The sequence below is a fragment of the Amphibalanus amphitrite genome, unplaced genomic scaffold (genome assembly GCF_019059575.1).
Source record: "Amphibalanus amphitrite isolate SeventyFive unplaced genomic scaffold, NRLGWU_Aamphi_draft 000386F_arrow, whole genome shotgun sequence".
NCBI lineage: Eukaryota > Metazoa > Arthropoda > Thecostraca > Balanomorpha > Balanidae > Amphibalanus > Amphibalanus amphitrite.
In genome coordinates this window covers 7,519-26,449 of record NW_024881880.1, presented here as the reverse complement: position 1 = coordinate 26,449, position 18,931 = coordinate 7,519, and the positions used below count along the sequence as shown (strand labels likewise).

The 18,931-nt window shown below is 54.2% G+C and overlaps 1 protein-coding gene across 2 annotated transcripts in view; it reads left to right on the top strand.

Moving 5' to 3' along the window:
- LOC122390199 (neuronal acetylcholine receptor subunit alpha-7-like) overlaps nt 1-16,319 on the top strand; it is a 69,576-nt gene extending 53,257 nt beyond the window's left edge. For both annotated transcript variants that reach the window (XM_043382926.1, XM_043382927.1), the window contains exons 9-10: nt 3,291-3,400; nt 13,985-16,319. In XM_043382926.1, the coding sequence (XP_043238861.1) occupies nt 3,291-3,400; nt 13,985-14,431 (557 nt within the window). In that variant the 3' untranslated portion in view covers nt 14,432-16,319. The remainder of the gene's footprint in view (nt 1-3,290; nt 3,401-13,984) is intronic.
- The last annotated feature ends 2,612 nt before the right edge of the window (nt 16,320-18,931 follow it).

Genomic DNA, 18,931 nt, shown 5'->3' with positions numbered 1-18,931 from the left:
TCTCGCTCGTAGCTCACGATGTGCTTCCGACCAACTCGGACAGACTGCCGCTGATAGGTACTAGCCGCCGCAGGCGGGGCGGGAGCACTGCCCGGCCGCCACCGCCGCCTCAGACTGCTCAGCCAGCAGCTGTGGTCGGCGCAGTCACCCGACCCGACCTGACCTGACCTGACCTCACAGCACAGCTCTGCACCAACGGCACCACAGTCACCAGCACTCCCTGCACCTGGCACAACATTGGCAGTGTCCCTTTTTCCCAAACACAGCACTTGCTGACTGACTATCTATACTCAGTGATATACCTGATCTCAGAGATTGGTGCACTTTCGTGTAGGTTATATTTGTGTCATCCGGGAGCAAGAAGTGAAAACCTAATGTAATATAAAAGGATGGGCGGGATGCATCGATATATTAGTCTTATGATCCTCCATCAACTGTTTTATCTGATTTAAAGCATAAATGAAATGAATTTCTTTAACACAAAAAGCTGTTGACCACCCACTTCTAGCGTGTCTGGTTTGTGCTCGCCACCAAAATATAAAATACGCCGCAAGCAGCTTTGCTGTATCGTGATTCGCGTCAACAGTTATCGACTGACCAAAAGTGATTCCAAAACTGATTCCAATAAATCGAGCCCAAAGCGAGATAACTAAGAAGATCTGTATTTGTAGTTGTGATCTGCCATCAATAGGCATGGAATGTATTTTTATATGAGTGAAGAAAATGTTTTTACGTGGATGGCGATTGCGTTTCCATTTGGATGATAGGTACATACAGGATTATTCCGAGCCACTGGGCTGAACGCTATTCGTTATTTTCACACAGCTCAGTCGGCAAAACCACCATCCACACACCGAATCCACTACGTCTGAGCTTCTTCAACGGCATTGTCAACAACCCAGCGGCGACGCTTACGGGCCGAAGGATGTCCAACGCAAAGTTGGCCCAAAAGTTAGATGTTTCTTTCAAAGATTCCGACGGATGACAGGCATGGTTTGATGACAGCTTTGTCTGTTTCTCCATTCTTTCATTATATCTCTTCATTTTTATTGCACGCTCAAATCTTTCTTGCTGCATGAGTGGCGTTTGATTACTACGAGTACATTGTAGAAATTCGACTTTAGCTCACTTTCTTAGCTACCTCCTTTTGTGCTCGATGGCATGCTCTCTTCTGTCCTCCGCTATGTCGCGGTCTGTCGAGACGCGCTTGTCGTCTCCCTGGACCACTCTGCCGCGGTGGCTTCTCAGAGTTGCCCATTAGCGTCCGCTCCTGACAGGTGAGGCGGCTCCTGAAGACCCCACCCGTGCGGTATTGATTCGCCCCCCCCCCCCACTCCCTGAGGAGCGCCACCGTCCCTGTGTCGAGACGCGTCTCTGCCGACGCACAGGGCCGCGTCGTCGGTCAGCCGCCCGTGCCACCGGTGATTGGAAGGCCCCGCCCACCCTCAGTCGATCGCCCGTCAATCTGAGCTCTGTCAGACGGTTACTTGGTGGGGGCTCTGTGTACACTGTTGATTGGTGTATGTGTGAACTACCCCTCTCGAATGCTGCGCTCCCTCTCTAGCCCTGACCCTGTGCTCGTTTCCCCGCCGATCCACTCCGCGCCCAGCCAATCCAGATCCCCAAAGTAGCGAACGTTTGCCGCGGCTCTCCGCCAGATCCCCGGAGACTTGCGGCTCTCCCCGGCTTCACCAGCGGTATATCGGACCGGCAGCGGCCCATCCGCCGCCGGTCGCAGCCCGGCGATCGCAGCGGCGAATCAAATAACATTTTTGCTCGGCGAGATTCGTCGAGTGCGACGTCGGCGACGTCGCGGTTCGGTTTCGCCGCTGCCGGTCGGAGATGGGCGCGACCATCTGCGGCGCACTGGGCCGGCTGAAAGCACCCAATTGAAACGCCCGGACTGCCACCGAATTGTTTGCGGAAGGAAGGAGACTGGCGGGTGTATTTACTCGGCGTATCGTTTGTTTTGGTGTTAGGATTAGAAGCGGCTTGCAGTTGCGATGATTAGCCGGGGCGAAAAATCTTATCTACAGTAACAGCTCCCCATAGCTCAAGTGGAACAGCAAATTGATTTACCTAATCACGGTAGTTGTCGATGTGGATACAATTCCAGCCAATACTTACAAGATTACCTTTATCACATTTCACAATCATAGCTCGCTTATGATATCCATTTATGTTCTTGTTTATGGCAAACTTGTTTTTTGTTCTGTGGAAGGCACATATTCCTTGTAATGTTTGCTAGCTAAAGGCCACGGATGTTGAGCATTATCACTGACGGAAAAACATATTTCTCTTTATCTACATCAGCTCAAATTAAATAAACGTAGCTCTGCATAATACCAATTCGTCGGTCACTTCATCAAATCTCTGGCTTTGCAAACACTCGTAACAGTAACAAAGCATCTGTGCATTACATGTACTTACGTTTTTAACTTCAGTGTGCTGGAAAACGGAGGGTTTGGATCCCAAACCTCCTACAAGACCTGACTTCGTATTTTAAAGTCACCGCCACTGGATTGTCTGCTGGTCCTCCTCTAGACTAGGTAGCCAGTAGTCACAATCAGCCCTCGCGCAATATGTAGCTTGCGTAACTTAAACCTTTTTAGAAATCCCCAGTCTGTACATTCAGTTACCATCATCCTCTTGCCATACCTATTCGTTCACGCTCCTCCCTCTATCTGTGGTCTCATTTAGCCTTTGTTGCGACTCTCAGTCCGTGCAGCTATCCTCAGCCTTTGTTGCGAGTTGCGACTCTCAGCCCATGTAGCTATCCTCAGCCTTTGTTGCGAGTTGCGACTCTCAGCCCATGTAATCATCCTCAGCCTTTGTTGCGAGTTGCGACTCTCAGCCCATGTAGCGATCCTCAGCCTGTGTTGCGAGTTGCGACTCTCAGCCCATGTAGCGATCCTCAACCTTTGCTGCGACCCTCAGCCGTGTAGCCATCCTCAGTCGCCGGCTTCTCCCACCCCCTGTCTCTGTTCGTGTGCTCTACAAACAGGCCCGGTCGCAGCCGGGGCCACCGATGGGAGAACCGGTTCGTCTCGCGTTACGTGTGCTTTGTACCGTCGCGGGAGGGGAAAATATGCGTCCATAGCGTGCCGAGGTTGGCTGTAAGTGGGTAGAACCTAAATTGTTAGTGTAGCCTTCACAAGATTTAGCCTTCGCCATGTTTATGGGATCTTTTCTACTTAAGAAAATAGAAATCCAGAGTTTTATAGCCCCGGGATCTTTCTGTATGCAGTTTTACCCGCCTGACTCACGGCCGCCTGGTGGATGTGTTTCAGGCACCTACTTCAACTGTATCATGTTCATGGTGGCGTCATCGGTAGTGCTTACTGTGGTGGTGCTCAACTACCACCACAGGACGGCCGACACTCATCGGATGCCGCAGTGGGTGAGTGCCTGGCCCGGTGGGTGAGTGCCCGGCCCAGTGAGTAAGTGCCCCTCCAGTGGGTGAGTACCCCCCCCCCCCCCCTTCTCGTCCATTGTGAGTGTCCATTCAACTACTCGCCGACACCCATCGGATGCCGCAATGGGTAAGTGCCCGTCCAATGGGTGAGTGCCCGTCCAATGGATGAGAACCTGTCCGCCTTCGACCAGTGGTTGAGTGTGAGTGCCCCCCCCCCCCCCCATCTCATTGAGCGATCGCAGACGAGCAGGGCGCGCGTGCTATCGCCGGCCCGCCACGCGGGAGCTCTCAGAAAACTCGTTTGCATAGTATTTGCATTACAAGCCCCGGTCGCCGGAAAATGAAGTTAAATTGCCCTGCTGTGAAGACTTAACAACAGCTTTAGGCCGGGGGGATCCAGGGCGTCGCAAGTCCATCTACGACACGTCGCAAGTTACGACACATATGCCGTCGCAAGTTGTGTCGTAGCGGAAAAGGAGGGATGTTGAGGAAAGAGGGGTTTGTCGGAGGATACGACAGAACGTAGCTGCGACGAGGCTTAAATACCCGCTTTACTCGAGAATTTAAAAGGCTACACGATCAGCTGATCCCGTAGTAAACGTCAATAAGGTCGAAAACTCTATCACGCATAAAGGAACATTCGCCTTTATGGTTTGCGAGCTTATGAGACAGCAAGGTCAAGCATGTTCTCTGATTATGAAGCTTTGTATTAATTGGGTGACTTGTGGTTGCTAACGCTCACGTGATTTGCCATAAAATTTGGGATCGATCACAGGAGATTCGTGGCTATAGGGCATCTAGAATCGATGCTTTAGAAGAAATGAGTTCTGAGAGTTTGAGGTCACAGAGAGGTAAGAAATTTGTAGATATAGGTCACAATTGGAGGTTACGGAGGTCATCTGGGACACGTCAGGTCACAGAGGTCAACTTGGGGTCATCACAGAGCTCAATTGGAGACCACGGAGGTAATCTGAGACGCCAGAGGGCAACTTGGGGGCACGTCAGGTCACAGAGGTCAACCTAGGGTCATCACAGAGCTCAATTGGAGGTCACGGAGGTCATCTGGGACACATCAAGTCACAGAGGTCAACTTGGGGTCATCACAGAGCTCAATTGAAGGTCATTGGGGCCATCTGGGACACGTCAGGTCACAGAGGTCAGCTTGTTGCCATCAGAGAGGTCACTTAGAGGTCACAGAGGTCATATGGGACACGTCAGGTCACAGAGGTCAACTAAAGGTCACCAGATAGCTCAATTGGAGGTCACCTGGGACACTTCAGGTCACAGAGGTCAGCTTGGAGTCATTAGAGAGCTCAATTGGAGGTCACGGAGGTCATCTGGGACACGTCAGGTAACAGAGGTCAACTTGGGGTCATCACAGAGCTCTATTGGAGGTCATGAGGGTCATCTGGGACACGTCAGGTCACAGAAGTTAGCTTGGGGTCATCATAGAGGTCACTTAGAGGTTACAGAGGTCATATGGGACACGCCAGGTCACAGAGGTCAAGTTGGGGTCATCACAGAGCTCAAATGGAGGTCATCTGGGACACGTCAGGTCACAGAGGTCAGCTTGGAGTCATCAGAGAGCTCAATTGGAGGTCACGGAGGTCATCTGGGACACGTCAGGTCACAAAGGTCATGTTGGGGTCATCACATAGCTCTATTGGAGGTCATGGGGGTCATCTGGGACACGTCAGGTCACAGAAGTCAGCTTGGAGTCATCAGAGAGCTCAATAGGATGTCACGGAGGTCATCTGGGACAGGTCAGGTCAAAAAGGTCAACTTGGGGTCATCACAGAGCTCATTGGAGGTCATCGGGGTCAGCTGGGACACGTCGTTTTTGGAATTGGGATAATATTTTGGGGGATGCCCCTTGCAATGTCCAAGACCGCCTTTCTGGATTCGCCAGTAGTTGCTGGAATGGTGTTAGGCTACTTGAAATCCCCGAATACCCCAATAAATGTGAATATAACATATTATGCACCATTTTCAACACTCTCGCTGGCACGGATTGAGGCCTCATAGACGACCCGTCAGTTCAAGCTCTATAACTCGCGTTAGTGTCAACGGATTGCAACCAAATTTTCAGGATCTAAAGTTTAAACAATTTTACACCTACCATGTAAATTTCGTGACCATGACCCGAATGACCTGTGACCTGTGACCTCTTCCTCAAGGCAAGGTCAACTTGCGACACAACTTACGACTGCTATTTCAAATTCGTAAGTTGTGTCGCAAATCAGGCTATTTGCGATAGACTTTACTACTTAAGTAACGCTACTCATCGATTGATCCCTTCAAAAACGACTTACTACACAACTTGCGACACGTCGCAGCTATGACGAGGCTTACGACGCTCTGGATCCCCCCAGCCATACTGTCCTGTTGGGCTCATGCCTGACGCCTCCGTGATCTAGACACTCTGTTGGCTGAGTAAAGGCCGATCGCCCACTGGTGGCAGTTCCTGCTCCTGGAACCACCCGCCACAGTGGGGTCACGACAGGGAAAAAAAACAAGAAGAACAGAAAAAAATTGTTGAGACCATGACCGATGGTCCGTCCCCTTCGCTGGCTCGTCTCTGACTGTCCTATATCCCGCGCTCCCCTCGTGCCTCCCGCCCCAGCCCGCCCGCTCCGCTTATCTCTCTCCCTCCCACCCTCCCTCCCTCTCCCTCGCTCTCTCCGGCATCTGTCTGCCCTCGCCCAACGCCTCTTAGCCGGGGGCCGCTAAGTTGCCATTGGGCTCATGCCTGACGCCTCCGTGATCTAGACACTCTGTTGGCTGAGTAAAGGCCGATCGCCCACTGGTGGCAAGTTCCTGCTCCTGGAACCACCCGCCAAACCCCGCCAAACGGAGCGACCACGCAATAGGCCACGTAGCTAATTGTAAGCTCCTAAGAGCTTCCACAGCCACTCGTAGTGTTCCCTAGAGATCGGGACCGGAACCATCCGGAGCGGTCTGCCCCCAAGGGCAGGAACCCGAGAGCTGGTCCAGCCCACTGTAAGCTCCCAAGAGCTCACAGCCACTCGCCATGCTCCCTTGAGCTCGCGACAGGAAAACCCCCGTAGCAGTCTGCCCCCGGGGCAAGGAACTCCCAAGCTTAGCCAGCCAACTGCAAGTTCCCAATTGAGCCCCCACGGCCACCTATCATACTCCCTTGAGCTGCGCCAGGAAACGCCCGTAGCGGTCTGCCCCGAGGGCATTAAGCTCCCAAGAGCTCGCGCAGTCAAGTGGAGAGCTCCCGAGAGCTGCCACGGCCACCCGTCATGTTCCCTAGCTCGCGCAGGGGAAAAACACCCGAAGCGGCCTGTCCTTGAAGGCAGGAAGCCCCCGAGAGCTTGTTTAGCCAACTTAAAGCTCCCAAGAGCTCTCGCAAATCGCAGCCATCCGTGATGCTCTCTTGCGCTCCCTAGAGCTCGTGGCATGAAACATACGTAGCGGTCTGCCCCCCCCCCCCAGGGCAAGATGCTCTCAAGAGCTCGGAGCTCGCACAGCCCACTGTAAGCTCCCAAGAGCTCTCGTCAGTAACCCTAGAGCAATAAGCTCCCGAGAGCTCGCACGGGTACCCGTCATGCTCCATAGAGCTCCCGATGTGAACACTCTTAGCGGTCTGCCCCCAGCGGCAAGAGGCTCCTAACAGCTCGCACAGCCAACTGTAAGCTCCCAGGAGCTCTCGACACTAGCCCCACAGAGGCTTCCCCCGAGGGCAATAAGCTCCCAAGAGCTCGCACGGCCATCCGTCGGCTCCCAAGAGCTCTCGACAGTAACACCCGTATCCGTCTGCTCCCAAGGACAATAGGCTCCCGCCGGCTCGAGCAGTCGCTTGGCTCCTAAAGCTTCCAACAGTAGCGCCTATGCGGTCTGCCCCCAAGAGCAATAGCTCTGAAGAGTTTGCGCAGCCACCCGTCCGGCTCCAACGAGCTCTAGACATTGGCACCCAAGCGGTCTGCCCCCAAGGGCAAGAAGCTTTCGCGAGCTCGCGCCGCCATCCTTCAGGCTCCCAATAGCTCTCTACAGTAGCACCCATAGCGGTCTGCCCCCAAGGGCAATGAGCTCCCGAGAGCTCGCACAGTAACCCCTCAAGCTTCCTGGAGGTCGCGACAGAAAACGATCGTAGCAGCTAGCCCCCAGGGCAAGAAGCTCCAAATAGCTCGGCCGGCCACCGGTCAGGCTCCCAAGAACTCTCGACAACAGTGGCCTTGGCGGTCTGCACCAAGGGCAGTAGCACCCAATAGCTCGCGCAGCTCCCTTCGTCAGGCTCCCAGGAGCTCTCGACATCAGCGCCCGTAACGGTATGTCCCAGGGCAAGAGCACCCAAAAACTCGCACAGCCACCTGACAGCCCCCAATAGCTCTCGACAGTAGAGTCACTAACGGTGTGCCCCCAAGGGCTATAAGCTCCCAAGAGCTCGCACCGCCAACTATTATCTCCCAAGAGCTCGCACGGCCACCCGTCATGCTCCCAAGAGCCCTGGACAGTAGCGCACATGCAGCCTGCCCCCAAGGGCAATAAGCTCCCAAGAGCTGGCAAAGTCCCCTCGTCAGACTCCCAAGAGCTTCGACTGTAGCGTCCCTAACGGTGTGCCCCCAAGGGCCATAAGCTCCCAAGAGCTCGCACCGTCAACTATGATCTTCCAAGAGCTCGCAAGCCCCCCGTCATTCTCCCCCAGGCTCCCGACAGTAGCATCCACGCGGTCTGCCCCCAAGGGCAATAAGCTCCCCAGAGCTTGCACAGCCCCAAGTTACAGTACCGCCCCAACGCCCGCACCGGTCAGATGACCGTGTAGGTCGCCGGCAGATACAGATAGTCGGACGGGTCGCTCTGGCGCGTCCACACACCCGGAGCTCACACCCGCCGCGGCCCGCGGCCCGGTTGTGAAACGAAAGAATTGCTGGCACGCAGCCCGCCGAAAAAGGCAGCGCGTTACGCCCTCCTCGTCGACCCAGTGCCGGTCCCCGCGCCGCCGCGACACGTGCGAACCGTCGCACACTGCCCGCAGATGGCCGAGCCGTTCGCGCCTACCCCCCCCCCCTGCGAGTGACGAGGGAGGGGGGTGGCGAGCGCCCCCGTGTGTGCCGCCGCGCCACTCGAGCCGGCCAAGCGCCCGCCCTGTCACCGCGCCCTCCCCCTCCCCCCACCAGGGATGGGGGCGCGCAGCTGGGCGGACGCCGCCCCGTGGCGCCTCCTCCAATCCAGTAATTAGACCGGCAACCGCGCGTTGGCCGCGCGGTGGACCTTCGGCCCCCATCGCGTGCCCCTCCCCGCGCCGGGCGGTCGCGGCGCGGCGGGCGCGGACACGCGGCGGACAGAGAGAACAGGGCGAACAGCAAACATCGGGTAAGATAACCGGACCTCTTACTCCCGCCCAAGGCGAAAAGCACACACATCTGGGAAGAGAACCGGGCCGCTCCCGGCTACCAAGTACGGCCTTGGGTGTCGCTCCTTGAGGGTCAGGCGCGGCGGCGTCCGGCGAGCACCAGGGGGCTCCCGACAGTGCCGCACCCAGTGGCTGCGCCTAAGGGCAATAAGCTTCTGAGAGCTCGTAGGGCTGCTGTCGGTCCCAAAGGCAAAGCTCCTAAGAGCTCGTACAGCCTCGGCCGCCCCAAGGGCAAGAAGCTCCCAAAAGCTCGTACAGCTACCGTCGCCCCAAGGGGAACAAGCTCGCCCCAAGGGCAATAAGCTCCCAAGAGCTCATACAGCCGTCGTCGTCACTAGGTGCAAGAAGTTCCCAAGAGCTCGTACCGCCTCAGTCGCCCCCGAGGGCAATAGGGCTACCGTCACCCCCAAGGGCAGCAAGCGCTAAGCGACCAAGAACACGTACAGCTACCGTCGCCCCCAAGGGCAGGAAGCTCTCCCCAAGGGCAATAAGCTCCCAAGAGCTCGTACAGCCATCGTCGCCCCAAGGCCAAAGCTCCCAAGAGCTTGCGCAGCCATCGTCACCCCAAGGGCAAAGCTCACATGAGCTCGTACAGCGACCGTCGCCCCCAAGGGCAGCAAGCTCGCTCCCCGGGCAATAAGCTCCCAAGAGCTCGAACGGCCGTCGTCGCCCTCAAAGGCAAGCTTCAAGAGCTCGGACGTGTGCTGAAGCCTTCGAGGGCAGGCAGCAAGCTCGCCTTCCAAGGGCAATAAGCTTCCAAGAGCTCATACAGCCATCCATCGTCGCCCCCAAGGGCAGTGAGCTCCTTAGAGCTCATAGGCTACTGTCGCCTTCGAGGGCAGCAAGCTCGCCCCTAAGAGCAAAAAGCTCCTAACAGCCCGTACAGCCAACGTCGCCCCCAAGGACAAGAAGCTCCCAAGAGCTACCGTCGCCCCCCAGGGGCAGCAAGCTCGCCCCCAAGGGCGATGAGCTCCCAAGCGCTCGTGCAGCCAACGTCACCCGAAGGGCAATAAGCTCCCAAGAGCTCGTACAGCAACTGTCGCCTCAAGGGCAGAAAGCCCGCCCCAAGGAAAAAATAAGCTCCCAAGAGCTCGTACAGCCATCGTCGCCCCCAAGGCAATAAGCTCCCAAGAGCTTGTACAACCATCGTCGCCCCCAAGGGCAAAGCTCCCAAGAGCTTGTATAGCCTCAGTCGCCCCCAAGGGCAATAAGCTCCCAAGAGCTTGTACAGCCATCGTCGCCCCCAAGGGCAATAAGCTCCCAAGAGCTCGTACGGCTACCGTCGCCCCCCAGGGCAGCAAGCTCGTCGCCCCCCAAGGGCAATAAGCACCCAAAGGCTTGTACGGTTACCTTCGCCCCCAAGGGCAATAAGCTCCCAAGAGCTTGTACAACCATCGTCGCCTCAAGGGCAAAGCTCCCAAGAACCTGTACAGCCTCAGTCGCCCCCAAGGGCAATAAGCTCCCAAGAGCTTGTACAGCCATCGTCGCCCCCAAGGGCAATAAGCTCCCAAGAGCACGTACGGCTACCGTCGCCCCCCAGGGCAGCAAGCTCGCCCCCAAGAGGAATAAGCTCCCAAGAGCTCGTACAACCATCGTCGCCCCCAAGGGCAAGCTCCCAAGAGCCCGTGCAGCCTCAGTCGCCCCACGAGCAAAGCTCCCGAGAGCTCGTACAGCCTCAGTCGCCCCAAGGACAATAAGCTCCCAGGAGCTTGTACGGCCGTCGTCGCCCCCAAGGGCAATAAGCTCCCAAGAGCTCGTACAACCATCGTCGCCCCCAAGGGCAAAGCTCCCAAGAGCCCGTGCAGCCACAGTCGCCCCCAAGGACAATAAGCTCCCCAAGAGCTTGTACTGCCATCGTCGCCCCCCACGGGCAATAAGCTCCCAAGAGCCCGTGCAGCCTCAGTCGCCCCCGAGGGCAATAAGCTCCTCAAGAGCTTGTACAGCCATCGTCGCCCCAAAGACAATTAACTCCCGAGGGCTGTAACAGCTACCGTCGCCCCCAAGGGGCAGCAAGCTCGCCCCCAAGGGCAATAAGCTCGAGAGCTAGGACAGCTACTGTCGCCGTTACGGGCAAGAAACTCCCAAGCGCTCCCACGGCCGCCCGTCAGACCCGCGATAGTGGCGCCCGTAGCGGTCTGCCACCCTCCCCCCCCCCCCGGTCATCCCGCGGCGCTTGCCCGGTCGCCACAGGCGCTCTGCTCCTTCAGCGCACCCTGCCGAAGCTTGTCTAAGCTCGTTCTTATCAACCAGGAAGCAGGGATAGAAGAAATAGCGTTTCTCGTCCCCCGAGCAAGTGATTGTTCAAGCTGTGCAAGCCAGTGTAACCTTTGTTCAACCATCTCCCGAAATGAACATTAGACAAATCGGAATGCCGAAGGTCCAATCCCAGGTGACACCACTAATCAGTCCGCGGCGTCGCATTGTATTCTGCCAACAACCAGCGACCCGCACCACGGTCAAACTGACCCTCGACCGCTCGCGCGGCTGCTCCTCGCCCGGCAAAGGCGGTCAAGCCACGCAAAGACGAGGGCACGTCAGAGCCCGCGTGGTCCGGAACAGCGACAGCCGATAGGTAGCCGTGGTGTGCCTGCGAGCCGACTGCGCGCCGCTGCGCGCGCTTTAGGTCTGTAAAAAAAAAAAAACTCAATAGACAACATCTGGGACCACCACGATCACCCCGTTCCGGAAGGGTCACTGCCCCCTCGACTCTCCCTCAAACACCATGTTCCTTTCTCCTTGGCCCTGTCCCACTGCCCGTCCCATGACTCCAGCGGACATTCACCCATGCCCCAGCTGTGAGCCATGCGGCCGGGCGCCGCCATACGACACCGTGACCGATAAGGCCGGGCTGTTTGCTTTATTGGGTCTCCGCTGCCCGGTCCGCCGCGCCGCGGCGCCGGCGGGCCCGTGGACCGCGCGGACAAAGGGAGGGCCATTCCCGTTTTTGAGCGGCATTTCACTCGATGCTGCTACCACGCTGCTATCGCATTTTGCGAGCTGAAGTCACACATGTGACGACATTTTGGCAGAGTTGGAGATACGGATGTACGGATGTCATGGAAACCCAATAGCACGTGTGATAGCGCACGCCGGCAGCGGCCGTAAACAGGGCCCCGGCCCGGCGCCTAGATCTAACTGCGTGCGGCGTGCTTCGATGACGTCACCCACCCGGCGCCGCACGCTCAGCCGGCGCGCAGGGGTTAAGCGCCGCTGCACCGTTGCAGCGCGCAGCGATACCAGGGTGCAGGTGGTCACGGGCCAAACCTGATATCAGCCCTGAAAATGTCACCCGAGGTCACCAAGTCACTGACCGCGTTCGCCCCCAAGGGTACCGCACCGCACCCACCAGCCCCCAAAGGCTTCAAAGACCAACCAGCAGGCCCTCAGCCGCTGCCACACTCCATATGCACAGGGACGTCTGACCCCGTCCCGCTCCCCCGCCGCAGTCGGCAGTCGCGCTGGCAACCGGTCACCGGACTGTGACAACAGGAGACCAGGCAGGCGCTAACCCACAGTCTGGGTCCTCACGGAGCGCTCCCACGACCACAGCTGCCGCCGTGGCGCGCTTCAAGCGTCAAAAAGCTCTTGACGAAGCAACGAAAAAAAAATGTCCACGACCGTCTCTCCCAAGCCGATATTGCCAGCCTATTCAATTTGTAGCACGAGATGTCGGACAACACCATCCAGATTAGACAGCGCGTGACTCCGCAATGACGCAAGTCGCGCGATTCTGTCTACCCGCTGATTATACATCGACAGCTGACAGCCATGACAATAAGCTCCCAAGAGCTGGAAAGTAGCGCCCTCGCGGTCTGCCCACAAAAGCATCCCTGCTCTCGAGAGCGCAGGTGACTGCGCCCGTCAAGCTGTCGCAGCACCCGGCCAGTTACACAACAGCGAACTCGGCCCTTCGCTTACCTGTAGTCAGTGGCATCTACTGACAAACCTCGCGTCATGAGTCGTCACAGGCGGTTGATTCTCTGCCTCCCAGCTCCTGCGCTGCGCTGAATCGCAAGGCACCGCCCCTCTGAGTACCATGCCACCACTCCCTCTTTCACCGTCACTATTCATAGCCTCTCTGTCACTCTGTCACTCCGAGTGTCACACAATGAGAGAAGCCAAAAAAATTGTTGAGACCATGACCGATGGTCCGTCCCCTTCGCTGGCTCGTCTCTGACTGTCCTATATCCCGCGCTCCCCTCGTGCCTCCCGCCCCAGCCCGCCCGCTCCGCTTATCTCTCTCCCTCCCACCCTCCCTCCCTCTCCCTCGCTCTCTCCGGCATCTGTCTGCCCTCGCCCAACGCCTCTTAGCCGGGGGCCGCTAAGTTGCCATTGTGCGCTGAAGCGTATCATCGCACTTGGCTTAGCGCCTATCTATTTAGTGGCTGCCCAAGTAGATAACGATGAAGGAAGTATATCGGCGCTGCTGGTTCTGCTGGATATTGCATACCCCAAACGTGCATAGCTCATTTGGCTTATAGAAAAGCATTACATTCAGGCAGACTACTGAACGATGCTCAGGTATCAATATGCATAGAAAGTAGAAACGATAAAACAAATGACTGCAAATATTTGCACACACTTTCATGCAACAGCGGCGAATATTGGCATATCTACTAATCAATTAATCATGAAGCTCAAATAAAGTTGAAGCAATCCCTTTGGGACAAATTACGTTGGTGGGTTGAATTTTCGTCAGGCCACCTCTGGTCGATCGCAGTCCATTCTCATCACTAGGAGATAGGTACCGAACGCCGAGGCGCCTTGAACTGCGCCGGCTCAGCGTTTCATTCTAACGCTGCTCTGTCTTATCTACTGACTCAGGGAAATTTCATAATACCACTTAAACTGCCCGATTGATATCTTCTTTTGCGATGAGTAAGACATTCCCGCTTTCTTGTAGTCGGCGTGGTTGGGTTCCCGCCAACAGACCTATACACTTGCACATCCAACACAATCGTATCAACCACGCATCGCTTCATCCAATTTCTTTATTAGCTTACATGGACTCACATGCTCTCTCTCTCTCTCTCTCTCTCTCTCTCTCTCTCTCTCTCTCTCTCTCTCTCTCTCTCTCTCTCTCTCTCTCTCTCTCTCTCTCTCTCTCTCTCTCTCTCTCTCTCTCTCTCTCTCTCTCTCTCGCAAATCAGCCTCCCTCCAACGCTCACGAACTTCCCTCTCTCGCCCCCCAGATAAGCACACTTTTCCTCAACTGGCTGCCATGGTTCCTGCGCATGTCGCGGCCCGGTCGCAAGATCACCCTCAAGACCATCATGATGAACAACAAGATGAAGGAGCTGGAGCTGAAGGAGCGCTCGTCCAAGTCGCTGCTGGCCAACGTGCTGGATATGGATGACGACTTCCGCGGCGGCCTGGCTCCGTCCGGGTACGCCGGCGGCCTCGAGTACACCCCGGCCAGCGGCTGCGTGGGCACCCACCGCGAGCTGCAGGCGCTGCTGCGCGAGCTGCGCTTCATCACAGCGCGCATCCGAAAGGATGACGAGATCCGGGACATAATCAGTGACTGGAAGTTCGCCGCCATGGTGGTCGATCGGTTCTGCCTGATAGTGTTCACGCTGTTCACGCTGGTCGCCACTATAGCCATACTCTTGACTGCGCCTCATATTCTGGTGGCATAGGCGGCGGGCGCAGGCGTGGAGGCGCAGGCGTGGAGGCGCAAGCGGTGGCGGCGACAGGCTCAAGAGGCCACGCGGACGGCGCGTGCGCCCCGGTGCAGACCCCCGCGCGTGTGTGGGTGTGGGTGTGCGTGCGTGTCGGCCCGACTGGACCACAATTGGCTGCTTTCGACTCCACATGGTGACCCATTCGTACTGACACATTGTTCATTCATTGAGTGGCGTGCGAGGCAGCGCGCCGGGTGTGAAATGTGTGAGCGGCTGTGTGAGATGTGTGATGCTCCCCGAATGAGGCGAGTGTATCTCACTGTTAATATTACGATAGGGTGGCTTGTAGATGGTTAGATGACAATTATATGTCATAGCCCTCTAAGAATACGGTTGTGCCACGTCGCATCATCCCTTTTCCCCTTTCCCTGATGAACAGATGCGAAGGCGTTGACACTTGACTTCAATAACCAGAACTTTGCCGAGTTTTCACAGAAGTGAATTGACACAAATTGAAAATGTCATCGACATTTCCAAGTAATCTTGCTTGAACCGTCCCATCCATACCTATTGTCTAATGCATATTTCCAGGTACTTTTTCACGAATGAAATACTTATCAACTTAGGCAAATATAATCGGATGCCGTCACAACTTTACAAATATTTGCCAAACTTTTGAAACGTACGTACATATGGTCGCTTTGATCATCGATATACAAAATTGTCAATAAGTTTAGAATGGTTCAGAACGAAGTGTCAAAAAGATTACTCTACGAAGATATAAGGCGTTTCATGTTAGAATATGTTCTACACCTAATTAAAATTAGGAATCCCCTTTTGCTTATGATACTCATTATATTATGTATTTGCTAAAACATTGCATTGGTTTAATGTGTCTTTCCATTTTCTTCCAAATGTCGTCTTTGCTTTGCGCAAGAAAAATAAGATGTCTTGTACTTTATGTATGTACAATGTACGTTGTACACATATTCCAATTACGTTGGAAACCACAATATTTTGGAATATTATTCCACGATATTTCTAATATAGCACGACGGCATCCACAGCATAACATATATTGAAATAATCAACACATTGTCAGCCGAAATATTCGATCATTATTTTACTACAGTTATTAATTCATTATTTTCAAAAACTCAATTCATTTCTTGAAAGGACGAAAAAAATAATTTGTTGTGCTGTCATTGCGTCGTTCATCACCAAATGTCCATGTCAACATTTATTTTTCACATATCTCAGCATAGTATGTATATTTCATAGACAAAACACCATTTGCCCTACAGTATTATAAAGGCCAACTTGCTCACTGGCTCCCGAACTGGGGTGCATATCACGGCACCACGAGGCTTCCTGATACGAGAGACGGGGCGAACGGGGTGCACACTACTCACGCTCAATTAGTCAGACATTCCGCGGAGACTGGTGGCGCCGGCGACCAGCTGTGTTCTGGTCAGTGGTCAGTGGCTGGTCAGTGGTCAGTGGTCAATGGTCGGTGGCTGGTGAGCGTCTCCCGCTGACGAAACTTGTATGTGGCCGGGCCGGGACTGCGGCCGGTCGGACGGTCGTATTTTATCTCCGCGAGCGTGGCCGCTGTCCCGCTGCTTCCTTCCGGCGGGGATGTGATCCGGAGGGTGTGATCCGGAGGGTGTGATCCGGAGGGTGTGATCCGGAGGGTGTGATCCGGGGGTCCTCCGGACCGGCCGGATACCCGCCCTCCGGACCGGCCCGACACCCGTCGCCGGAACAACTCTGTGGTGATCCGAGTGTCATCGTTGATTAACATATTGTTTAGGTGTGCTAACAATGCCAACTTGACTATTTCGTGTCTCTCAAACTTTGTGCATGTGCTCTCTGTTTTTGAAATGAAGCCATTTCTACAAATTTCCGTGTGTTATTATAAGTGGCTAGCATACCTACTGCACTGGGTGCGAAGGGAGCAGTGTGCAAAGACACGCCATGTTTTCAACGAGCTATTGAAAACGATTAAAAATGAGGTTCTCAAAATACATTGAACCTACGATAAACCAGATTTAAATGCACAAATCTCTTAAAATAAAAGTGATATTCACATGCCTTCAGGCGAGCGGTTATGTGATAATGATGCATGATTCCAAGAATTCATAGCTAATCGTTGCTCGCATTACATCTAGAAAAATTAGCATGCCATTGAAACGGTATCCTTATCTGATACCATGCACAACGCAGGTTTTCCCATTGTATGCTAGGTCGTTTCGGCTTAGGGTTTTTTCCGCTTGAATTCATAAAATGTCCGAGTCTTAACCTGTCTAGTGTCTACCTGCATCCAGCCGTCACAGTTTCCAATAAGGCTTCAGGCCTCAGATCTCTGGCAATTTCTTTGAGCCAACTTTTTCTGTGTTGTGGCACAAATACCATCTTGCTGAGGTTAGTCATTACGAGCGCAGAAAAATACTTCACCGCACAGAACATCGGACTCCAAACCAGCCTGTCGAGAGCCTCTGAAATATGTATCCCGCTGGGCCACAAACGGCGCCCTGTAAAACCGCTCAGCCGGCCTCACCGGCCGGGCCAATTCAGCTGCCCGATCGAACTTCAATCTGAGAGAACTTTGATCTCGTCTGACGGCCGCGGCCGCACACAGACGAATCTCGCTGTCGACTGGACAGCTCGGCCGGTATTGGCACTAAAGCTCTGGCATTCGGGACACAGAGCAGTGGGCCGGGCCGGCGCACTGCTGGGTGGGATGCAGGGGAGGGGGAGGGGCAGAGGATGGCGCCCTGTCTCTGCCAGGTGCTGCACGTGAAGCAGTCCCACGACGGCAATGACGTGCCGTGGTCCTCAGTCGCCCGTGGCATTTCGGCCCAGGTTAATGCGGTGCCCTTTCCATCTAATTAGAACTTGACTTCCAAACGGATAGGCAAACATAATGAGCTGGTTGTTGGTAATGAATAACTTTGATGGAGCTTTGAAGCTTGATTATTACTTCTAATTTCTATTCAAATTTTTTTACGTAAATCTGGTAGATATCAAGACGTTCGATACCTACACCATGCGAATAATATTTGAAATATCGCTACTGATAGGAAACTGGTCATAGTATTTACGATCATGGCACAAGCGAATACATACTGATAGCCATTCGACCATCGCCTCACTGCTGCCTTCTTCGTCAACTGCTCCGCTTCTCCTCGAGTGGCTGCACATTGACACCGAGCTCAGAGAGGCACAGATGCACTTCCATTTGAAATATGGACTCGGAGTGGAGCGTCGGACGCTCGTCTGCCGCGGGCTGGGAGCATCGCCGCCGTCTTTGGATCGCAGCGATCGAACCGAGCTGCGACAGAGCAGGAAATGCGCTCTTTTCGAGCTGACTGCCATTCGATGACACGTCTTTATAGGAAACGAACCGCCATCACTGAATGATGCTAATTTAATGGTGCACTTGGGAGCGGTTCGTGGCGGGCTGCGCGCTGCGCGCGCAGTTGTAATTCGGAAAAGTGATGCTGGAAATGTCGCAGCATCAATCCACTGAGCTTAGACATCCTTAGCGATGCTTTTAAAACTCCGTTGTCAATAGCGAATACGATGCTTTCCCGGATTAACTAGTTTGGTATCATTCATACAAGCATGCCTTGTGGGCACGCTAACGGTATTGATTGCAGGCATACAGAGTTTGCGCTGTTCACAGCCCACGGCTCAAAGGTGCTGTGCTCGCTGCCCGTGTCATCCACCCATTGCAGAGGCTTGCCCCGCCATCAGCTCAATCGATCCGGCACTGAAATAACAGACTGCAGTTGGTATGGCAGTGCTCGAACAGTGAATACTGACGCTGAGGCACAGCATAAGTGTTGGTGCTGCGGCTGGCTTTGATTACTAAATGCCACATTTTATTGCATTAACCCGCGCGGGGCTGGGGGGGGGGGTAAATTTTACCCCCCCTCGCGAATTTTTGCGATATCTCGCCGCCGCCAAACTTTCAGTACCTTTTCTTACATCAATTTAACACGTTCCCTGAAAATTTGAGCGAAATCCGTCGGAAAATTTTTGAGAAATTGACGTTTTAGTGACGTCATGTTCGCCATTTTCGCCTCAAAAACGGCAAAAGTTCAAACGCCGCTAACATCTTCAATTTTAAAGGAATCAAGACGTAACAAAAAAAGGTTATACGTAATTTTACTTTGTCTATCAAATGGCTATCTCGGTTTTTTGAAAATTTTGGATTTTGGCCTAAATTTTTTTTCTCAAAAAACTGACTTTTTTGGGAAAATCATTATAAAATCCAAAATTTTGAGTCTATCGAAAAAACCGGAATATATGTCAGAGAAGTGGTCTATGTGCACCTACATACCAAATTTTAGAAGAATCGGTTCAAAAATGTGGGAGTTATTCAAAATTGTATGACGTCACGACACACAAAATTTTTGAAAAATGACTTTTTTGGAAGTTCTAGACCTCGTACGGAAACAAAAATAGCACCATTCGATTCGCCGTGAAAAACTGCATCAGATATATACC